The sequence below is a fragment of the Battus philenor genome, unplaced genomic scaffold, assembly GCF_028537555.1.
Source record: "Battus philenor isolate CCGP_79_NKW_IND1 unplaced genomic scaffold, ilBatPhil1.0.hap1 SCAF_11, whole genome shotgun sequence".
Lineage (NCBI taxonomy): Eukaryota > Metazoa > Arthropoda > Insecta > Lepidoptera > Papilionidae > Battus > Battus philenor.
Window position 1 is genome coordinate 10,404,964 of NW_027181673.1, and position 22,883 is coordinate 10,427,846.

The 22,883-nt window shown below is 33.4% G+C and overlaps 1 protein-coding gene across 1 annotated transcript in view; it reads right to left on the bottom strand.

The window, feature by feature from the left end:
* Positions 1 to 22,883, bottom strand: part of LOC137930846 (pituitary homeobox x) — a 28,230-nt gene continuing 5,347 nt past the window's right edge. Inside the window, exons 2-6 of the mRNA XM_068774185.1 lie at positions 13,869 to 14,044; positions 13,019 to 13,126; positions 8,146 to 8,318; positions 4,579 to 4,733; positions 1 to 488 (exon numbers count right to left, since the gene is read on the bottom strand). Of these exons, the coding sequence (XP_068630286.1) occupies positions 379 to 488; positions 4,579 to 4,733; positions 8,146 to 8,318; positions 13,019 to 13,126; positions 13,869 to 14,044 (722 nt within the window). The 3' untranslated portion in view covers positions 1 to 378. The remainder of the gene's footprint in view (positions 489 to 4,578; positions 4,734 to 8,145; positions 8,319 to 13,018; positions 13,127 to 13,868; positions 14,045 to 22,883) is intronic.

Sequence of the window (22,883 nt, forward strand, 5' to 3'; positions counted from 1 at the left end):
TGTTGTCGGATACGATCAAGATAATAATCTTTAGCCAGTATACATATAAAATTTTAAAAACATCTTGTATAAAATCTATTAAACAATATTTCGTTATTACATATATTAAGCACATTGGAAATATACCACTCAAGGGACATTTTTAATTTATACAAACACAAACTATTAGTTAACTTGTTTGAGATAATTTGTCTTTGATGAACTGTGAAGTAATCTATTTAAAATGGTTGCGAAAAAGTCTTGTGGTTAAGGTTTCTTTTTAATGGACATAACCGATACGAAAGAACTGTTAGTTACTGAACTGTTATAGCGGGTCGGCTATGGAGGCGCATATTCGTGCGCCGGCGCCGGCGAATAGTCGGCGCCGTGGAGTAACGATTAGGTCTGGTACTGCAGCATGGGCGCAGCAGCGAGGTTCGCGTGGTGGCCGCTGTTCATCCGCAGAGCAGACAACGATTTGTTGTACCATTCATCCTCCGCGCTCATGCCTGTTGAAATCAAATCATTTAAAATAATTGTTTATTTATATATGACAGATGGAACTTACATAATCATCGTTTTTTCGAAGGCACCATATATAGTAATGTCATTATAATAATAAAAATAAAAATAGTGACGATAAGTTTTAACATATGATTTTACGAAAATATTTTTTGTGTTTTAAAAAATCACCAAGTTACTGAGAAACTGGAATAAACAGCGTTAAAATAATTATTTAGTTTTCGATTTTAGTTGTCGTTATCGATTATTTGTTATTGAAAAATAAACAACCTTCGTTATATAGATAATCTTCGTCTTTTTATGTATGCATTAATAATCATGAGAACGTTTAATATTCAGAAGTGAGCGTTTAGCGTCATTGAAAATCATTAAAGTTTTTACACCTATATCCAATCATACTCTATAAAGCGACCACTTTGAAATAAGTTACATTGATATATTTTTCTGTAAGGATGCGACAGGTCAGTAGTTTCTGGCAGTAGAAAGTCTGAACCGACAGATAATAACAAAAATTAATTTTTCTAACACGCTATTACTGTTTTATCATTACTTCATTTATTATTTTTAAAAACACTGATTTTGGATAAGGTGTACTTTAATTGACAGCGAATGTTGTGCTATAAGCTTTTTATTTTACAGATTCTAAACCTATAGCCAAGAATAAGATGTTATTTCCTAATACCAAATGTCATCGAATACGAAATTAAAGAATTTGACACTTTTCCCCGATACTAGACACGATGTTTTGGCTGTTAATGAACTTGATGATGTAGTTTTTTTATTTACGAAATTATTTTATGATTTACAATCACCCTGTACATTAATAAGATCTCAACGTTTTATATAAATAGAGGCAGACAAGTTAACAAGACGGGACACCCTAACAGATATGTAGGTATAGGGGTGTATAGAGAGCCGGGAGCGAATAGTGAGGTACCGAATCGACCCTCGCGTTTTCTCAAGATGCAATCTCGCCGCAGGAAATAAGATATTTGCCAAGACGCCGCGAGGACGCCCGCCAAAGTAAATGTAGTGGAAATTTTCTTATTAGAATATCTACGGTACGATGCCTCGCTTCCATTACTTGCTCGTTTTTTCTACGCTGGAATCTTCCGCGCCCACGGCGTCGCGTTTCATGATTCGTCGCGTCAGGATTTTATAGAAATGGTTTCACTTATTTTGTGTAATAATTTTAAATTTAGATTTTTATTATTTACTTTCTTTAGTTTACCAACTAGTCTAAGCTCTTAAAAATACGTAACACTGAGTTTGATGTATGTAAATACAAAGCGAGCAACCTTCTCGATGTGAATACGATTTGTACTAAAGTTATAAAATATACAGATATATCACTCTCTTATAACAAAAAAACGTTTTAAGAATGCATGTATTTAAGAAACATGTAATATAAAACATTTTTCTAATATCGCCAGAAGTTAGCTAACAAGTTATCATCACCATCATGAATGATTGGAGTAACATTATCCCAAATGATTGTAAATGCTCCGCTATTTTGGATATTTCTAGACGCATCGCGACTTTTGTAAAACTATGTCTGCCTTTACTTTCTTGACATTTAAGACGGAACTGTTGTGTAATTAATAAAATAAAACATTTATAATACCTCCTTATTAATAGAATTATCAATATCATAAATTATAGATAGTCCATTTAATTTTTGGCGTAAATAATTTTTATAACATTTATTCCAAAACCTTTCTGTTCATAGTTGCAATAATTTAAAAGAATAATATTTTAAATATGTTTCAGTTATTATTTTAACTTTTTGTCAATTTAAACTTGAAATTATTAACTAACTTAAAAAAATTAAAGTTAGCTAACAATAGTTTGATTAAAATAAAGAAAATTAATTAAAATATTAAAGTATGGACAATATAAGTAAAATATTTAATTAAATAATGATGTCACACTTTTGTTTCATTTTAAACAGCAATCTATATATAGACTAAATTATTGCTAACCAAATTTAAGTATACTCCGAGTATTTGAGCTCCGCAGTTATGTAAGTAATTTATCATTTCCGTCTGTTAGTTCAAGTAACATTGAATTAGTGCACCTTGGAGTTGGCATTAGATATGTAGGTCAAAATCTTAAGTACCAATCTCCCTTTTGGTAAACTCAAGCTGGTTAAAATTACTTAAATTCATAAAGAAAATGTTATTAAATACTATATTAAATTTTACCTTATTATTGGCGTATTAAATTTTATTTGAGGCTCTTATAATAATATAAGTGAGATGTTAATTTTTTATTCTGTATGCTTTTGAAAGGTTTTATTTAAGAGCCATCTGTAAACCTCGTCTTTCATTCTGATGGGACGTTTAATTATTTTTTTTATTATCGTTCGTATTTTGTTTTGCATTAGAACTAAATTTTATATTACTTGAATAATAAATGATTTCTTATTATTCTTTTCAGCTGACAGACGTCTACTGCAAGGCTAACCATATTATCGGTCCATCTAGTGTGGAGATCTACCCACGCTGTGTCTGTTGGCTTATGATCGCAACTAGAAAACCTTTTGGCCACAACAAATGACTATAAAAAGTTATAATACTTTTTAAAATTGTGACAGTTTTGTTTTTACGTTCCTTTTAAAACTGAGACAAACGATTTCGTAAAAGGAATAAGAAATTTACTCGCCCGCTTTAACAAATTGTAATTAAGTTTTTTTTTTCTCTTTCAAGATCATCTGACGGAACTTAGTGTTATCTGTGGGGGCGTGGAGAGCAACTTTTCTCATTATTATAAGGGATATTTGTATAAAAACGGCCCCAGTTCCGCGATCATCGCTCGGCTCTTGGCAACTTTATAATTGCCTTGACGGCGTTAATAGAAAGTTGATGAAAACTGCCGCCCGTCGCCCGTTGCTCGCCGCTACTCCTTGTTTCTCTTGAAACTTGCATTTTAGTTTTCACTGCACGGCTTTTAATTTTATTCTGGGCTTTGTTACGGCTTGTTTGAGTAGTAATTAAAATTTCATGATACCTATTTAATAATACACCATACAGGGTGATTGGTTATAGGTGTAAAATTACTAAATAGGTGGAGGTATAGATCACTTGCTGTCAACCAGTGTATGGTATACGATATCGTAACCTAGTGATAATATAATAAGAAAAAGCGTTTTCAAAATTCGGATTTCTACTTTTTAAAATTAATTATTGATAACTATTTGTCCCTGTACACTTTTTACTGTCAAAAGTTAATGGCTTGGCGTAATCCAATGGAAAAAATAATTAAATGTCATATATATCAATGATCACTTTAATAAATGATTGAAAAAATGTAGGAGGTTTAAAGCCCTTTGCTGATATGTTTAATCACTCGCTCCGTTTATGTTTAACATCAATTACACTAATAAATGTATGATATGTTACTTTTGTCGATCAATTATTAGGCTTTAAATACAAATTTCTATAGCCACAATACGTCATTTTAATACGATGTATTGCACAAAATGATCATAATCTAAATTATTGGATAGATACCTTAGGTTTGGTATTTGCATCGATGTTATATTGATGCTAGACTATTATTATTAAATTTGTATGAAAGTAAACTTAACTTGTTAACTTGGTTTATATTATACCTTATTCTTGTTCTTAATAACATGCTACAGTAATATAACATAGCGCTTATTATTTATTACTTTAATATGTTATTGAATACGGTATTTTATTATGATTATTATGATCGTGTTCTGCCATTTAGTTAGTTGTCGAATTCCCGACATCCCTACACGGTTGAAATCCCCTCAACCCTCACTAATTGTTTTGCTACTACTTTTATAATGCGAAAAGCCAAGGAACGGAACAACCTAACAGCGTTGTTATTTGCAGCCAGCTATAACTTGGGAGTCTTCAAGTCAAGAGTGAATAGGTATCTTCTAGCAAGCATGAACCGTAGACCTCGTCACTTACTTACTTGCTATATTAATATGGTTATTATATTAATATGGTTCAAAATTATCACCGTTTCTTCACAACAAACAATACAATTATATAAAGTACCTAGAAATGATTTGTGAATATGAATACTATTTATAGATCTTACCCATTGTATCCTGCCGCATGCCAACAGCGGACATGTTTGCGCCGTGACCCATGGAAAAGCCTTGGGGCATGGGATACGACCCACCGCCCATCTGCGACAGCGAAAATATGTCCTTCTGAAGCTCCTCGTAGCTGCCGTGGTGCTGTTTAATAAAATACATGTGATTTAAAGAATTGCCTGTATTTCTCGATGCCTATAATTCAAATATAAAAGTTGACGTTCTAATCCAACTGATGTAAAACCCCTTTATAAGCAAATGTGTAACTGTGTAAGTGATAATGTAATAAATTTAATTATCTATTAAAGAATAACTTCTAAAAAAATCTTTTATTGTGTGAAGATTTTTAACTAAAACTAAACCTGGGTAATTAATTGCTCTACTACTGTATAGAGCAGTGGTAGTCCAGCGGTAGAAGACCGAGACTTGCGATCCAAGGTCGCGGGTTCGATTCCCGAGATACAATCTTATATATTCACACTTCGTGTATTACTTATATAGTATTGCCACTGGAAACTTGTTTGTGTACTTACACACAGACAGAGGATGTGCATTCCCTAGTGCAGTAGCTTAAAATAAATAAATATTAAGTAAGGTAAAAGTGAAGTCTGAAATACGAAATTTTTTTTAATTGGACAATGAGAAGTAATAACGTGATAGTAAGAAGTCTGTAATAAAAAAGACAGTGACGTCCTGTATCACACAGTGAATTCTTTTAGTTATGAAATCTTTTTACTAAGAGGCCTGTATATAAGAATTATAAATGATAATAACGAGAAAACAAATTATCAATTAATAAAGTAGATATAATCGCGTGCAAAATTATTAAGTATAAATTGACAAAATGTAAATGAGTGCACGCGTGGCATTCCGGCGCCCTGAAATCTCATCAACGGCTCATTAACACACGGAGAGGTCGCGCCGGGGAAGTTAATCGTTTTTCGCCCGCTTGTTTTATGTTAATCGTTCGTTGAGCTGCGGTCGTATGTTTTATTGCCATCAACACTTCCGCTAATTGGCAATGCGATGTGGGAGGCAATTATCTCATACGCAGTTCCTGAGCATCTGCGAGAGTTCTTACCGTTTTGAGAAAGAATTAGAGGTAAGGAAAAGTGACTAATGCCTAATTCGAATCCAAAACATCCTTATTTAAATAGGCATTTGCACGCACTTTTCAAACGTCAATTATATTAATATTATATGTAGTAAGCTACCATTGGCACAAAATGCTAATCAGCTGAGGAGAGTCGGCCAGAAACTCAACAGTTGTATTATAATATCAAGCATGTACATGAATCCACTAACCAAGTTACACATTTCGATCGACTAAAAGTTATTCGACCTATCACTTGTAATCTACTGTAGATAAATATAATCCAATATCACCAGTAGGAAGCTGCCTGCATCTAACTGGAATAATCGAGCTGCTAGAAACAGGGAACTTGGTCTTTTTAGATGGCATATAAATAACAAGCGGCGACGGACTGAGCTCACTCTGTGTTTGGCACTAATCGGTGTAACATAACTCCTGAAGATGACCCGTGGAGGGGTGAAACACGTGTTAAGTGATTTGGCTGTGGCGGTTGTGTGATTCGCATTGTTTGCCGCATACGCATTTATCAGCGGGCTTGTGGGCGGTGCATTTTATTGCATGACTACCACTGCATGTGCGGAAGTGGCTAAATATTGGTCCTTTTCTTGCTTAGGATGGACTTCCGCGAGGTAACGCTTGATTCCATTAAATACTTGGTCTTTTTGTTAGTCATCATGAAGACGCACATCCCGGCAATTTTGCCACGCTTGGCATGCGGCATGCTTAACTAACGCAATTTTTTTTCAAATGTATTCGGGAAATTTTGCTGCTCATCGTCCGAACATCCTTCTCTTAGCCAGCTTTTATGAGCAGGAGATGATGGGGACCATACTGTATGCCGGTACCACCACGGATAACAATACAATTCGATGATTTTTATATACCAAAAAATAACTGTGATGCAATCCTTGTATCAAGACGCAATAGCTATACACGCTACATACAAACGCACAATTGTTAACTAGCGATCCCTGCCCGACGGCACGCTTTGAACGTTGGGCCACAGATTTACAGCCTACAAGAACGCCCCTGCAACAGGCGACGAACACGTGTAAAGCCGCTGCAAAAGTACACCGTCGCCAAAACTAACGATTTATGCGTTGCGACAGTAATTTTATGACATTATTATCGCGGGGAAGAAGTAGTCATGTAATTTTATGAATAAAAGTATTCCGTATAGAACAGCCATGTAGATTTCTTGACACAATAGTGTAAGGTAAACCGTAGGGCTAAACAGTGAGAACAAAATCACATGGTGAAACATGATACTAGAATGGATACCGTGGGAGCAGAAAAGACCACAGAAAAGGCTATAATTCTACTGGAGCGATGATATCACAAAGGACACCGAAAATAAAGAAAAATAGAGAGAAAAAAGACTGATCAAGAAAAAAAAAAGAATGTTTACTTTGTTGTCAGTTGCAGTTATGTACTCGCTTATATTATTACTACATAGTAAATAGTTAAACGTTCCGTATGTAACGTTGTAAACAGTTGTGCTGAACGGTCCGTGTTTTAATTGAGCATGACGCACCTGTCCTGCAGGACAGAGCGCGTGTATTCGATTACGAGGAGCAAACGATGGCTATTGTTCGCACTTGTTCGGCTACGTTCGCGGCGGTATTCCCGGCCACCATTTGCATTATTTTCGGCGTCGAAGCTGGCCCGGCGTAAAATCTCATTACGTCGTAATCAGAGCATTGATTAGCGCCACATCGTAATGAGCGGACGAATTGTGGCCCCACACAACACAATTTGTTACATTTTTGTTAATAACAAAAATAAACTTATACCACACATCGATTATCTGGATTTTCAAGCTATTTTTTGTTAAAATTATTAACGGTAATTATTTAATTACTACACGGAGCATCATTAGCAAGTTCACAGATGTTTCACAAGCCACGGAGAGGACTAAGTTTGAGATTTTTCTATAAGATCGAAAAGTAGACGAACGAAAGTAACTGACAAACCAGCCGTTTGTCAAATTTTAATGTTACTGGGTAACACATAAAATGCATAACAGATAGGCGCTGTGGTATTAAGGAGAGGAAATAACGGACCGACAAGCGCAGCGTATAACGTCCACCCTTGTGGTATCCAAGTTGGACGACCTTGTTAAGGTCATCAGAAGGCGTTGGATGAAAGCTGCTTCCAACCTGTCCTTTTGGAAAGCTATGAGGAAGGCTTATACCCAACAGTGGACCTTCTGGGTGACTGCCTATAAAAGTTACAAATTTTGTCAAACCCAGAGCAAAGTGACAAGATAATCTTTATTTTTAGTACTAACCATCGCTACACACGTTTAGGTACATCGCTATTTTATTAAGTTAACTAACATTATTTTAGCACATAGACGTATTTGTCGTATGTTCATAATTTTTTTTTCATAAACTTAGTTATCTTAGAAAGTCTCCAATTCAAAAGTTTCAGGCTTCAGCGGATATTAAGCGTACTATAAAAATATAACACTGTTCTCACCTGTGGATATCGGTTGATAGTGTTAGGATGGGGATAGGGCTGGTAGCCGCGGTACCCCTGGATGTTCCTCATCATGCCATTGCAGCCCGGTAGCACCGCCGGCGCAAGTGCCTTTTGTAGCTGCTTTTCTTGCTTTCGGTACTTCGCGCGTCGATTTTGAAACCAAACCTGCGTACAAATGTTACGCTCTTTTATCCCATTTTTTTTTAACAATGAAATGAAAATTAATTTACAGCCTTTAACATACTGATAATTGCAAACAATTTAACAAAAGTGACTTATTGTATAAAAAAAAACAAATAATTGCCTTACAAGGCATCCTGATAAATATTTGTTAAAAACGGTGCTGTTTTTGTAAAATATATAAATAAATATCGTCGACACTGAGTTCTAAACTATTCAATGAAGTTCAGTATTAGAGATAAAGATTAAAATAAAACACAGTTACGTAAACATCTTGAAATTTCATACATTGATAAAACAACAGAACTTGATTTGAATCGCTTAATGCTTGATACATTATTAATATATCGTTATATATCGGGCTATTTAATCGTTTACCAGTCAAAATACACAATAATCTAAAAAATAGTAAATAAGTGGCAAAAATAAAATGGTAATGACATTAAAACAACTCAAACGCGCACACAAAAGGAAAGCTCAACACGCAAGACCTTAATCCGTTGTTGTCACCAGAAATGAGAGTATACGTCGTTTGATATGGTGATTAGACCTGATTAGAGGAGGGCGGACTGTGGGGCGGAGTGTTGCTCCCTCCGAACGCACTCTCCATATAAATAAACCGATACACCCTATACCTAACACACCCCGAACAGTCTGTCAAAATTTAAGCAATTTTGCTCTTTATCTATCAAAGATACGATTGCTTTTTGTGTGAGTGGGCTCGCTACATGGATACCTTGGCGTGGGTGGAGGGAAGACACATAAATGGCGCATTAGTTTTTTTTTCTGAAGCTATCCAAGTCTCGTATTTGGCTGCGCGTTGTGTTGAAAAATAAGGCTATTTCCTATCTCGTTAAAGGACGATATGTAATTTGTGGTAAATCATTCGAAAAATTTATCTATTGTAGCTGTTTCAATGCTTCATTAAGCATCCTATTTTTTGGATTTCAAGACGCAACTTTTGACACGCACCTAGAAAAATGGATTCAAATTCAGAAGCGTTTTTTGGTTTGAAATATTTTTCTTCAATGATATGTTGCTAAATTTGCATTACGTATTGTATTGACGTAAACAGGAGAATCTGTTAACAATAAAGATTGGTCCAAAATAACAATATAATAACTTTCATTCAAATAAGTTCGTAAGTTTATAGGTTGATTAATATAGTAGAAAAAACAAAAAAATGACAAAAATAAGTATAATTTTTTAAATTTAACTTAGCCCTTTAAAAACAATACATAAAAAGATTTCTTTATATTTGTAAAGCGGCTATAATTTTTTTTGTTTAGCGGGCAATCTGATAAAAAGCGATACCGTGATTATCGAACCAGCCTGTCATAATTTAATTTCGCTGGCATATCATTTAATTACCAGTTAGATAGGTTATTTTTGTAGGTAGACCCGTAATTAATCGTCCTTTTTAATATATTTATATTACACTTTAGCACTACGAAAATGTTTCTTATAAACATTTGTAACAATTTTTTTTTTAAAAATGCTAAGCTGAATGATAGCTATAAGACATATAGTCCGCCGTTACACAAGGATATAGAGCTCCATATTGATGGCCACTACAGCTTTAATACTTTTGTGTTAAATCATTCTTGCGCGTTCAAATTAAAACTTAGAACGCAGAGTTCAATTTGGACGCTATCAGCGATGTAGACGCAGCCATTGCGTTCGGGTCGAGATTGTATATTGTAAATAGTCTTTATATAGTTTGTAAAGGGAGTCAATAAACAAATATTTAAGTGTGAAAAATAAATGGAAAAGTAAATTATTATGATATTATCTTCAGTCCGATATAAATTTCTGCGTAGCATTTAACTCCAGTAATAAATGGACAACAATTCGTCTCCGAGTTTCGGTGTTATCCGATGAAAACGGTCGTATTTAAACTGAAAAAGCACGGGGTTCCAACAAAACATTTTCTTATTTCCAATTGTAGAATTCATTTGAGGGCAGAGACAATGTCGGGAGGCGCGCGGGGAGGATGAGCGGCTAACTTCGTTACGGATCCATTTGATGGGATTGCAATGCCTCAGGGGCCACCCTACTCCGCTCCCCACAACCCCACCCGCTCGCTCTGGCGTTGTATTTTTATATCGAAATTTCTGAAAGGGAGCTCGACGTCGTCTTTAACGTTTACATTCTTATGTAGCGTCGCCCGAACGCTAATAGGTTCCTCCGGGCGCGTACGTACTCGTTTTTATGTACTCGAACGTACCCGAGCGTACGCCTTACGTGTTATTACGACCTTTTAACGGTACGTATGCACAACTCCTCGATATAATTACATTTGAAAACCTTTTATATTCTTAAGCATGGCTTCATTTTGAACCCAGTACTCACACATAAGAATACGGGTTTTTTTATTATAGTTGTATTTTTGAAAAGTTATTTGTCTACAAGGGTAAAAGCTTTAAAGATATGGTCGTATGTAATTATTTCACCACACCGAGCTTTCCCTTATCTTGTCATGACATTTGTTTTATGGACATTTTGTCTATAATTGTAAATATATGTAATCGTATTTTGTTGAATATACAAGATGATTGGTTATAGATGTAAAAATTATAAAAGGGGAAATGTATATGTTAGCAAAAAGTTTTTAAATAGCTATTTAAAGTGATCGCTGTGAAATAAGTTAAATTAGTTGTTTCTTTATTAGAATACCAGACCTATAATTTCTGGCAGTCTCCAGGGCCACATACTAAGCAATTTTAATACGTATTAATTCGAATTTTAAAAAAAGATAATATTTTATTACTACGTTATCGTTACGTTATTTATTATTTCTGATTTTTGGATAAGGTGTACCAAAAATAATTGTCAGCAAATGAGTTAACGTTCACTCCTCTAAAGTAATCAGTATATTACACAGTGTAACTACACTTCGTAATACACTTTTTAACTAATAGAAATAGTACTATAATGATATTAAATTCGCTTCAATGTAACTATCAAAGATGTTCGAAGTCACGTTTTTAGCAAATGTATAAGAGCGTCAAATTAGATGCCCGAGGGACAAATCAATATTTAGCCCCGAGGGATAGAGATTTTTAAAACTGAGATAAAGATCGCGAGTTAGACCAAGTATTTCATTTTTATATGAGCGGGCACGACAGATGGCGCTTTAGTTTAATCCGCCTCAGGGCCACGTTGCAAATTTCATTAACCCAGTGTTCGCATCATTGATATTTTGACCGTGTAAAGCTTCTATTTCTGAGATTATTTATCTATTAATGATACTATCGTTGTGTCCGACAACTGTAACAAATATTATTAAAGTGTTGTTTTAAAAAGCGATCTGATTATGTTGATTTAATTACATATCTATCAAAAGTATTTGAAACCACATTAATGTTGCTACTTATTAATTTTTAGTTAATTAAAAAGTTATAGATAGAATGATGAACACACGCAATTAAGTGAAAAAAAAATGAAATAAGTTAAAACGAAATACTAAAAAGAGAAATCACGTAAGTACACGAACCTAATAAATTATATACATATATAAAATACAGTGTATCGCTAAAACATCATATTCATCATTTTAGGCGAAGGATATCCACGACCAGACATGGCAATCCCACAGAAATTTCCAATAGGACCGGTACGACAGACTGTATCCAGATATTTAAAACAATAAAAATTACAAAACGAATACCACTGAAATTATCTACGAATAAATAATGTATATGTCACAATGTTATCTTATATTATTTAATAATCAAGCAGGCTACTAATAGAGTTATGACATTTTTGTAATCGTAGCGGAACGAAGCCTCCGTAGTTCCGTAGCCGAGCGTTCGTTCAAAGTATCTGCTACGAGACAAATCTGAACGTGATCACCACTGCACAGAATGAACGCATTTAAATTGAATGTTTATTCCGATAAACTATTTGTAGAAAGTTTTATAGCATAGATAATTATTTAAATAGTGAAGTGTTATTTTAGTGATATTATTGTCTTTAATTTTCTAGAAATATTTAAAGTCATAGATTCAAGAAGTTACAATAGAGACAAACATTTAAATAATAAAGTACTTTATTAGTCAATGAAGAGCTCTTTCAACTTATAATGACAGACGAATTTCTAAAGAAGGCGTGGCGTCTTTACACGGCGCTACCTTTATGAAGTGCGCGAATAATTGTCTATAGTTACTAATAAAGGCTTGCAATAATTATCCGGTATATACGCTAAGTTACAAATTGGTACTCAGGAAATAAAAATAAGTCCAATGTTCGCCACGTTTTAGGGTATACAAGAACGCTCGATACACGTACACAAAGATAGACACATGTAAACAAATCCTTAGTTCGTTATTTATTTTGCCTGTTATACATATTGTACAATAGCGGACTTAATGCTTTATAGGTTTCTCAACCAGTCAGCTCGGAGTAGTGAATAGATAACTAGTAGGCGGGTTTATATAATTTATGTATCCGTAAAGTTCTACATTTATCATTTAATTAGAACATTTACGTGTAATACATATATATGCTGCAATTCTTCCTATAATAGGTCTTGAGCTTTTTTTGTGAACATATAACGATTTGCTGACTCTCTAATTCAGAGGAGGAGTTAATTCTAAAGTATAAATGCAATCACTAACCGAAGTGAGAAGCATTTTATTATATTAAATATGTTCAGCGAAAACCAGAAAGGTATTGTACTATACCTGTATCCTGGCCTCGTTGAGTTTTGTCGTCCGCGCCAGTTCTTCCCTGCAGTAGATGTCCGGGTAGTGGGATTTTGCAAAAGCAGCTTCTAATTCCGCTAATTGTTCCTGTTCAATGTAATACAAAGTTAAACATCATAATAAAAAGTATTACAAAAATTCATAATATATCAAAGTTGTATTGATAACTAATTGTTATTGACCTGTAATATATTATTTTAATTTTTACCCAGTGCAGATAATTTGGGCCAGTGACAAAAGAATATCTGTTATGACTGTATGACTGTATTCAGTAGAAATAAGACATTGTTTTTAATTTATTTTATCTATAGAGACAACAATTCACAGCCCTTCCGATTAATTCGATAAGTTTAAATATAAAATAGGTTTTACACTGAAACGGCGACATATTTACGAAAAAAAATATGATTATGAAAAATAGAGTAATAGTTTAAATGCAATTATAACATACGCATTTATGTTATAAATGGTTTGTTAATAGTAAATGGACAGTGCCTTTATAAGTTTTCATGTTCTTTATTCAACTGAAAATCATGACTAGGGTTTCCACAACGTATTACCCACAAGTCTTGTGTTATGTTGGCTATATCGCCCGCAAGACACCAGATGACTTAAACTAACTGGATGTAAGGAGGGTAGACGATAAAATACCACTTGGAAGATGACTCACCCGCGGTCTGAACAAGTCAAGTCAATAACTAAACTCTATTACTTCTGCCCTGAAGAAAGTAGAGGATGGAATGGCATGGAAAGAGCTCGTCATAGATTTCATTAAAGCATTCTACGACAGATCTTCAGTATTATAGAAACGATTCAGAAGTTTTCTTACCTGTGTAAAAGTAGTTCTGTGCCTTCGCCGCGCTGGTGTAGGACAGGAGGCGGTCGTAGGCGTGTGTCCAGCGTGCTGTGGGCCCAGCGCCGGTGAGAGCGCTGACGAAGATCCCGACGTGCCCGTACCTGAAGTCCCGCCCGGTTCAGGTTTTAATTTCTTAAATGCGCCCTCCGCTGTTAAGTTGAACATATCTTTAGGCATTGTCCGAATAAACTACACAATGTATGGTATCTCTTTCATCTTTCTGAGAATAAGCCCTATATCACAAGATATTGTATAATATATACAAGATATTGATAATGTTTAAAGATTAACAGGAAAAACTTTCTTAGAAGGTTCTTCACTGTGACTCATTCATGACATTACGGTACTAAATAAGATTTTGAAATATAAAACGTACGTGCACCGTGAGGTATTGATGAATTTTTGATTTCTTTTAAGAAGGCCTATAGATAAAATAGGAAAAACTGTTTTCACAGTTAATTTTAAAACATGTTGTCCATGTCTATTATTTATGGACGCACTAATTTTAAGATTTATTGTAAAAGTTTTAGTATATGTTTATATTAACATTGTTGATGGTTAATAAATTGAAATAAGAAATAAATAAATATTTTAAAATTAAATTAACTGAAATGATTAGTAGTAATTTAAATTCATTGACCATGAAGATGGTAAGTATCATGGAATACTAATGACAATGACCAACACGTTGTTGTTACAAGGTAAGGAATTTGTTAAATTTCGTAATAATAAAGAATATTCCGTGCCTTATCACTAACATTACATTGCTGGTAGATCATTTGAAAATTTTGATTCATTCTATGCATATTAAATATCAATTTATCTATGATGAATATGAAACTTAAAGTCAAAATTGTTTTTTTATTGATTTTGTCTAAACTAGAATAGTTTAGAGGGCATATTTGTACAAATTTTCTTTATTTTTTTTTCAAATGTCACATCTATTGTTCTATGCCGTAGAGTTGTTGTGACTTGTTCTTATAAAATAAGCAAAAGTGTCATATGCAACAGAACAAACAATTGCTTCGTGGCAGAAATATCCACTGTGTTAATAATTATCTACAAACTATATTGTAAAAACAGTTACACATTGTCATTATACATAACGTATTTAGTCTAGTATTGTAAATCTTTGCTATAAAATCGTTTAACTATAAGCGAAGATAATAAATTTTTATATTCCGTTGGATACGTTTTCTAAATTACTTTTAAATTTGGCGTGAGCGTTTTTAAATAAATCTAAACCGAAAACTTTTCAATTTTTTCATGGGAGTATGTTTTAAATTTAAGAATGTGTTAAGTCCTTTATGATAATATTGTTCTTAAATAGGCGTTTGATATTTCATCTTACATTTTTGTGTATTATATTTATTTTTGTGCTTTAAAAAATGCTTCAGACCCTGACGAAATTATTTCTCTTCAAGAATTTTGGATGAAAACTACATTATTGCATTTATTGTTATGTGTTGGTCCTTATAATGTATCGGATCTGTTTTCCAAAATGACACTGGATTATTTTTGAATCTTGATTCACATTAAAAGCGTATTAGGTTTTTTTCGTAAGCGTTCTTGTTCTTTCGTATAAAAAAGGCTTTAGTAAATCGCGTCCGCAATCACGACGACTTCAGCTCAAAGAAACGTCCCCATTTGCATAGCGGGTGGCTGGCAACCGGCATCGATCCTTCGTAGGTCAAGTTCGTGGCTCTCTCGGTTATAATTGTGTTCGTTTAATCCTATTATGGAAACGATCGAGAAGATATATAGACAGGACAGTTCGGAACTATGTAATTGATATAATAATGTTTTTGTTACTCATTTGTTTCGTCTATAATAAAACCGCTTTTGTTTGAGCATCTAATTTGAACATATAAACGAGCAAACTTCACAAATACACATAAAATTCATTAACAATGAAAATGAATAAATTTTAGTTGTGGATGAGGCAAATAAATTGTTACTTGACTTTCATTTTTTATTGTTTTTAATATAGTACATTTGAATGTATCATTTAAATATTTCACTATTTAAGAAGAAGGAAGTTAATGACTGTAACACAGTCTATATTTAGTACAGTTGCCAATATCATAATAGAATATGATAATTTAATATATTAATAAAATTTTAAATACTTATTATAATAAATTGGATTCAGTGTATTGTATAATGTGTATCTATGTAAATAAAAATATATCGTGCATTGGCGGAACAGCAGTAAAAACAGAGACTTGCGATCATCGGTCACGAGTTCAATTCCTGGTAAAAAATCTTATATTATTCACACTTTGTGCAATAATTATATAGGATTGCTACCGTTCAAAAACAACAAGTTTCCAGAGGATGGACAGTAGCGATTTCTGCGTACCATAATACCACATTTTGATCTAAAATCCACCTGCCAAGCGTGACGATTATAGTATATCTCCTCATAGATATTTTTGTGGGAGGTCTAAAACGTCGATAAAATAAATATATTCCTTTTTCCGTTGTAGTTTTCAATAAATTTTTTAATTATAATAACATTGAAACTTTAAATAACGTAGTTGTGCTCTACGGCTTATCACAATGACTTCAGTTGATGAATAAGTAATCCAGGTTTATTATTATAAATCTTAGAAATTATGGTTGAGTTAAACTTATTTAATTTCGTATTGAATATATCATCCTCTTCATTATTAACCTTTTAGAAATTGGATGTCAACCCTTAGACATAGGCCATTTTGGAAATCTATGGAAAACCATAGATTTACGACCTTGACAAGACTGTCGGCGTGGAACATTTTCAGGGTATACTTGTGAATGTACATGCTATTTTAATCTGTTATTGCTACGTTAATCTGTTCTGCGTGGTGAGTCACCGGCCTACTAGCACTACAACTTGTCAGTCCGCTTTTTGCTTTCGTTCATCTTCGGGTCTCCTAAGCTCTGAGTCCATGGCTCGTTGAGAGATTGTGAGCTTGTCAATGGAGCACGTAGTGAGGTAGCACGTTTCTGTGCCATAAGTGATGACTGATGAATATGTGTCGTAAACTTTCATCTTAAGGCGTTGAGAGGTATTAATAAGGGATGATTCAATGGTTTCAATATTTAATTACGTTTTGTTGTCATTTTATTTAAGAAAATCCTATTTCTATTATAATGAAGTCTGTATGAAATATGTGGGAAGAATCAATCGCAAAAGCAAGAGGTCAATTGTGAATTTTAATGGGCAAAGTAGTTTTATTGATCTGTGGTTCTAGTTGTATCTTTATTGAATTTAGAACGGATCTTATTGTAGCCAATAAACAGAGTTAGAACGGATGATATCGGAACCTGAGCTATAAATGTTGAAAGTGATTTTATTATCTATTTTTAAATTCCGTCTGTACAAATTCCGCGTGCGCTTTTAAAAACGCTGTATTGGAAGAGTAATCAGTTTACCTTTGGTTTCTCTGAGCTTCTGAATTAAGAGGGGGAGATTTTAAAAGCGTCGTTGGAGGTCGGTTTGGTAAGTATTCATGCATTCCCTTTGACGGCGTTCCAGCTACTTACTAATTAACGTGGAGCTAAGTGTTTGCGTCCGCGGTAAACGGAGCCTTTTAGCGTTTAAAAGGTTCGTTTTTTATGTCTATATTTTACAAGCTTTGACGGTTATATCGGTTTCGCCTTTTTATCTGTCATTTTTGGTGGCAATTATGCCGTTAGAGTTGACTTTAAAAAGACTTTGTAGCCGAATTTAACGGAGCGTTCGGAAATTAATAAAATATAATATCGGAATATTTTAATAATTTTTAATTTTTGTGTTAAAAAAATGTGTATATTGACGGAGTAACTAAGTTATAGATAAATAAGCTTCGATTTAATTGAAACGTTTAGTATTGCTTTCATTAACGTTATAGCCACAGGACGTCTACTGATGAATGCAAGCCCCCTGCTTGGGTGTCCAGTAAGACCGGTTGCAAGCGACCCGCATTCAGAGTCTCCCGACGATCTCACAAGGTTGCTACCTTGTGGATGGACGTCAGGCGACCCCAGCGGCCTATTGTTCTGTGCGTTTTATCATTTGTCCACTGCTACTTCAAGTTCTCGTTGGGTTGTTTATATTAAAATTGTTGTTTATAGTAAAAAAAATTGTAATAAAGTAATAACGTTTGATATAAATATTTTATCTACGGAGATGTTGCAGAAATCACGGAAATTCTGTGAAAAGTCAATGAACAATATTTATTTGTAACATCGAATAGAGAACATTTGGTCGGGGGCGTTATAAAAATTCAATGTAACATGTCATTAGGGGGCCGTAATCCCCTAATTATGACGATTGACATAAAAGCGCCATCTGTGGCGGCTCGAGAGGTGTCGGATGACTGCACCCTCAACACAGGATTGACTGATGTCAAAATTACGTCACTCTTTTTTTATTTTTAAGAATTGCAAGAAAGTTCCCACTGGTAACTATTTATGATTTTTTTCAAGATAATGAATAATTTTATTTGCTAGTTTTTAAAGCCTGCGAAAATGTTTAAAACAAAACTATTAAAACTCAAAGTTATTTCGCTCATGTCCACTTAAATAAAAAATAGTTATTAGCACAGCTATTGAGACACAACTATTGATTTGGGTTTTACCATTTGATAATTAATTCAATTTCTTGCATATTAAATGTCAGTTAATCTACATAGCCTTGTTAAGGTCGTTAGAAGACACGGTATGTAGCCTCCGTCGTCTATCGGAAATCAATGAAGGAGGCCTATGTCCAGCGGTGGACGAACGGCTTAAATTATGATGATTAATCGTTATGATTAATCTGTCTTCGAATACGCATTAATGCGTAAACAGTAAAAATAGTTTTTTTTGAATTCTCTTCGTGCGTAAATGAATAACTATAACTTTCAATCACCGTTATCTGTCGTAGAAAATGTTCAACTGTAAACGTTAATAAGTAGTTTACAGGATGATTTGGTACTAGTTTTAAAGATGTGAATGTATAGTCAATTGGTAGAAAATAAGGTTAAAAGCTTTTACACCTATTTTCAATCACCCATATAAAATAATCGGTCTGAAATATGTTACTAAAGTATTTATTAATCTTTTAAGTACTTACACTGAACAGCTTAAACAGGAACTAACTCCTACAATTTATTACAACTGGCGAAGTGCTTAAATAAAAATCGAAAATCTATTTTAGGTTTGTCGCCCTAGCAGAGAGGGTTTATGCCACCTCCTGAGAGCCCGCGGGGTACTTCGCCCTTCAAGCGGTGTGCATATGTTGTCACATGCCACTAATAGATTTGTAATCGGCGCAAATGCCGCAAATCCGAATGATTTTAATCACCGATTCATTGCTGTACACAGATATATGAGTAGAGTAGTGTAAGGTACAGAGTATAAATTAAAAAAAGCCATGAATTATTTCATAGCAACGATATTTTAAAAAAAATTGAAATATTAAAATGATATGTCATTTGAATGTCATTGATCAGTGGTAGTACTGTACAGTATAGGGTGTCCGCCCACCTCAGGTGGACACATTACATTGCTATGGTCGTTGGTAAACTTGATGCAGGCTGCTTGTTTCCGGTCCTATTGAAAGTATATGTGGGTGACCTATATCAGCAGTAGACGTCTTACGGCTGAAACGATGAAGACATCAATTGTATTTTACAGGTAATCGTGATGTTAATTAACATTGCAAAAGAACTACATAATGTCACGGTTATTTCTTTTACAACTTGCAACTTTTTCAATTGCCAGCTGATAAGTATAAAGCGCTTAAAGGGATTTGTAGTACGTGACGGGTGCGTACGCGGCTGTCAAAATCGACACTCCATTATGTCGAGTACGCACTTAATGCGACTTGTTAAACTGCAATTGGGTTACCACTTTACATTCCATAGGGTCCAGTATACATTTTAATTTGTTTCTTAATATTTATAATAACAATTTTTTAAAATAATCATATTGATATTATATAATTTAAATATAGGAAGATTGGTTTTAGGAATAAAAACTTTAAAGGGTTGAATGTGTAGGTCCATAAAAATCATTTATTTTAGAAATAATAAGATAATTATGTAATTGGAAGAAAAAGCGTTGTCAAAATATGGATTACTGTACATTAAAATTAATAATTGTTTACTATCCGTTCCGGTAGAGTTTATACTGCTAAAAGTTATCGGTATGTCGCAAATAAATCAATGTAACTTATTTCATAGCGATCACTTTATAGAGAGTGATTGGAAATAAATGTTAAAGCCTTAAAGATTTTTGCTGACAAATGAGCTATACATTCCTTCCTTTAAGGCTGTATTTGAAAATACATTTAACATCGGTGTTATATTTTTGGATGTCCAAAATTTGTCCATAGCCAATTTTACTTTTATATGTTTATCTATTCGTAAAAGTACATCTTGTGATTCGTGTACTGGTGTAATTATAGACACCAGAGATCATTAATAAATGATTTACTAACGACCATATCCATTTTAACTAATGGTTTGATCGTAAACCTTAATGTTTTATATTTATGAATAATATTTAGTTGTTAAACTGATAATTCTGGAGAATGTTCTATGTGTTATATATAATGATAAATAAAAGGAATAGCATAGCTTCACTAATTATTTTAGGTAAGTGACCAAATTACGAAGTGAATATAGAAATGTATTTAAAATAAATTAAAGTCGTATATTCATAAACGAATAATTTTTCTTTAAACCATATTTTATTTTCATAGTAAAATTTGTCAAATTTCTGATTTTATTTTTAAATCTGAACTAAATGTCAAAAATAACAAGTCATTGCTTACTTATTTTATTGTTCTATTTTATATTGAATGTATTTATAATATTTAGCTGTAAGTAGTTGTAGTGTATGTTAGTATTTGGTGAAAATAGGTATAAGATAAAAATAAAACTTTTTTAAACTGTTTGCAGAAAAGTTATCGGGTTAATTGATGTTATATATTCTTCATTAATTGAAAATTGGATAATTCAATAATTATGTAACTACAGCATAAATAACTTTATGGTTGTATCTGTAAATCTTTATTTCAAGATAGCGCCAAAGAGGACTCCGTTGTCCTTTCAGCCCATAGACACTCAGTGCAAGGCATAGGCCTCAACCAAATACATTTATGGGGGCATATACAATAATTGCCAGGGTTGGTAGGCGGGTTGTCAATCGTAGTGTGATATTATGGTACGCAGAGGACGCTGCTGCCCATCCTCTGAAAACTTGTTTGTGATTAGTGGCAATGCTATTTAGTTTATGCACAAAGTGTAAGTTATATAAGATTGTATTCCAGGAATTGAACCCTCAACCTACAATCGCAAGTTCGCTATCTCAGCTCACGGGAAATGCGTATTTGTCTCATAAATCATTGATGTAAATTATGCCTTGTTCCGTTTTATTCTGCATTCTTTAAAAATAGTATTTTTTGGGCCTAATGTCATCAGGTGACCAACGTAAATATGGTATAGAGTAGGAAATGAATAAAAAGAATTTAGGCATGTTTATGGCATATCACACGTAGTTCTATTTTTACTTAAAAAGTGTGAGAGGAATATATTGTATTCACTTGTTAATTATTCTAATAATATACCAATTACCAATTAATCCTCATTATCGTCCATATTTTTCTAAATTGTTATATAAATTGTTCCAGGTATTTTGATCGAAATTGCAGCAACAAAAAAGTGGGAATTCGGCATTTTAAAAAAGCCTTCAAAAGACAATGATTTGAAAGAAGACGACGACGATTTATTTACAATAAATAGCCGCATCAAAGACGTGTCTAACGAGTCTGAACCGCAGTCTGAATCGACACGTTTGCCTAATTTAATATTAAAAGCATTAAATAAAATAAAATTTTATTTTCAGGCTGCACCAGTGCGGCCCCAGAACTCTAAACAGTTAGAATTAGAAACAGTTTATTATTTAGACTTCGAATAATTAAAAAAATAGTTATTACTTAGTCATATGTAAAGTTTATATAAATATTACATTTAAATGATGTAACTACGGATAGCCTAAAGCCATTTAGAACTTTGAAATTAAATTATTTAAAACAAAATTTATAAGTATTAGGATAAATACAGCTAATAAATTATTTATAGAAGTGGTTTTATTTCTTTTTGGATTACATTTTCGTAATATTTAATTTATGTCTTTTCATTATAATTTTTAATAGAATAGCCGGAAACGTCACCCAACATTAAGTATATTGAGTGGTAAATTCCTCCGATACTAATCTATATTTCTCATCCGTATTGAGGTTTAAGCTTTGGGTAATAGGCATATGATATGAATAAATCGATATTAAGTTTTACTTAACAATCTATAATTATTTTGTACGAATCGGAAAACTTTTGAAAAATGCGCCCGAAAATTGAATATCGTTTACAGGCAATAACCGTATTCAAAACCAGTTGCATGGTATTTTTTTACATTCAAAAATAATAAATGCATTTATGCATAATAAAAAAGGCCTTGCAAGGAGATTACGACACTGTTAACAAATTCTTTGAACAGCAATTTAGTTGTGTAACTGTTTTATTGTATTTCGAAAGGTGCATCGCGTTGGCGCTTAATACATTAGGCTAAGTTGGTATGACTCATTAACTTAGTTTATTGAATCGCCTCTGAAGGTAGAATATAGTAGCATTTACGATAAATTGTTTGACAGCAGAAAAAAATTAGCTAATAGATAAAATAATAAAATTTCTGAAAATAAACTAACGAATAACTGAAGTAAATATCAAAAAATGAGTAGTGGTAGCCCAAGGTAAAGGATTGAGACTTGCATTCGTAGGTCGCGGGTTCGCTACTCGGGATATCTTTTGAACTTATAAACTTATAAAGTGTGGATTATACACTTTGTGCATTAATTATCACGGATTGTCACGGCTCACAAAAAATTTCCATAGCGGATAGGCAGCAGCATCCACACTGCGATGACTAATCCGACTGCTAAGCGTGGCGATTAAGATATATATATATAGATATCTTTGG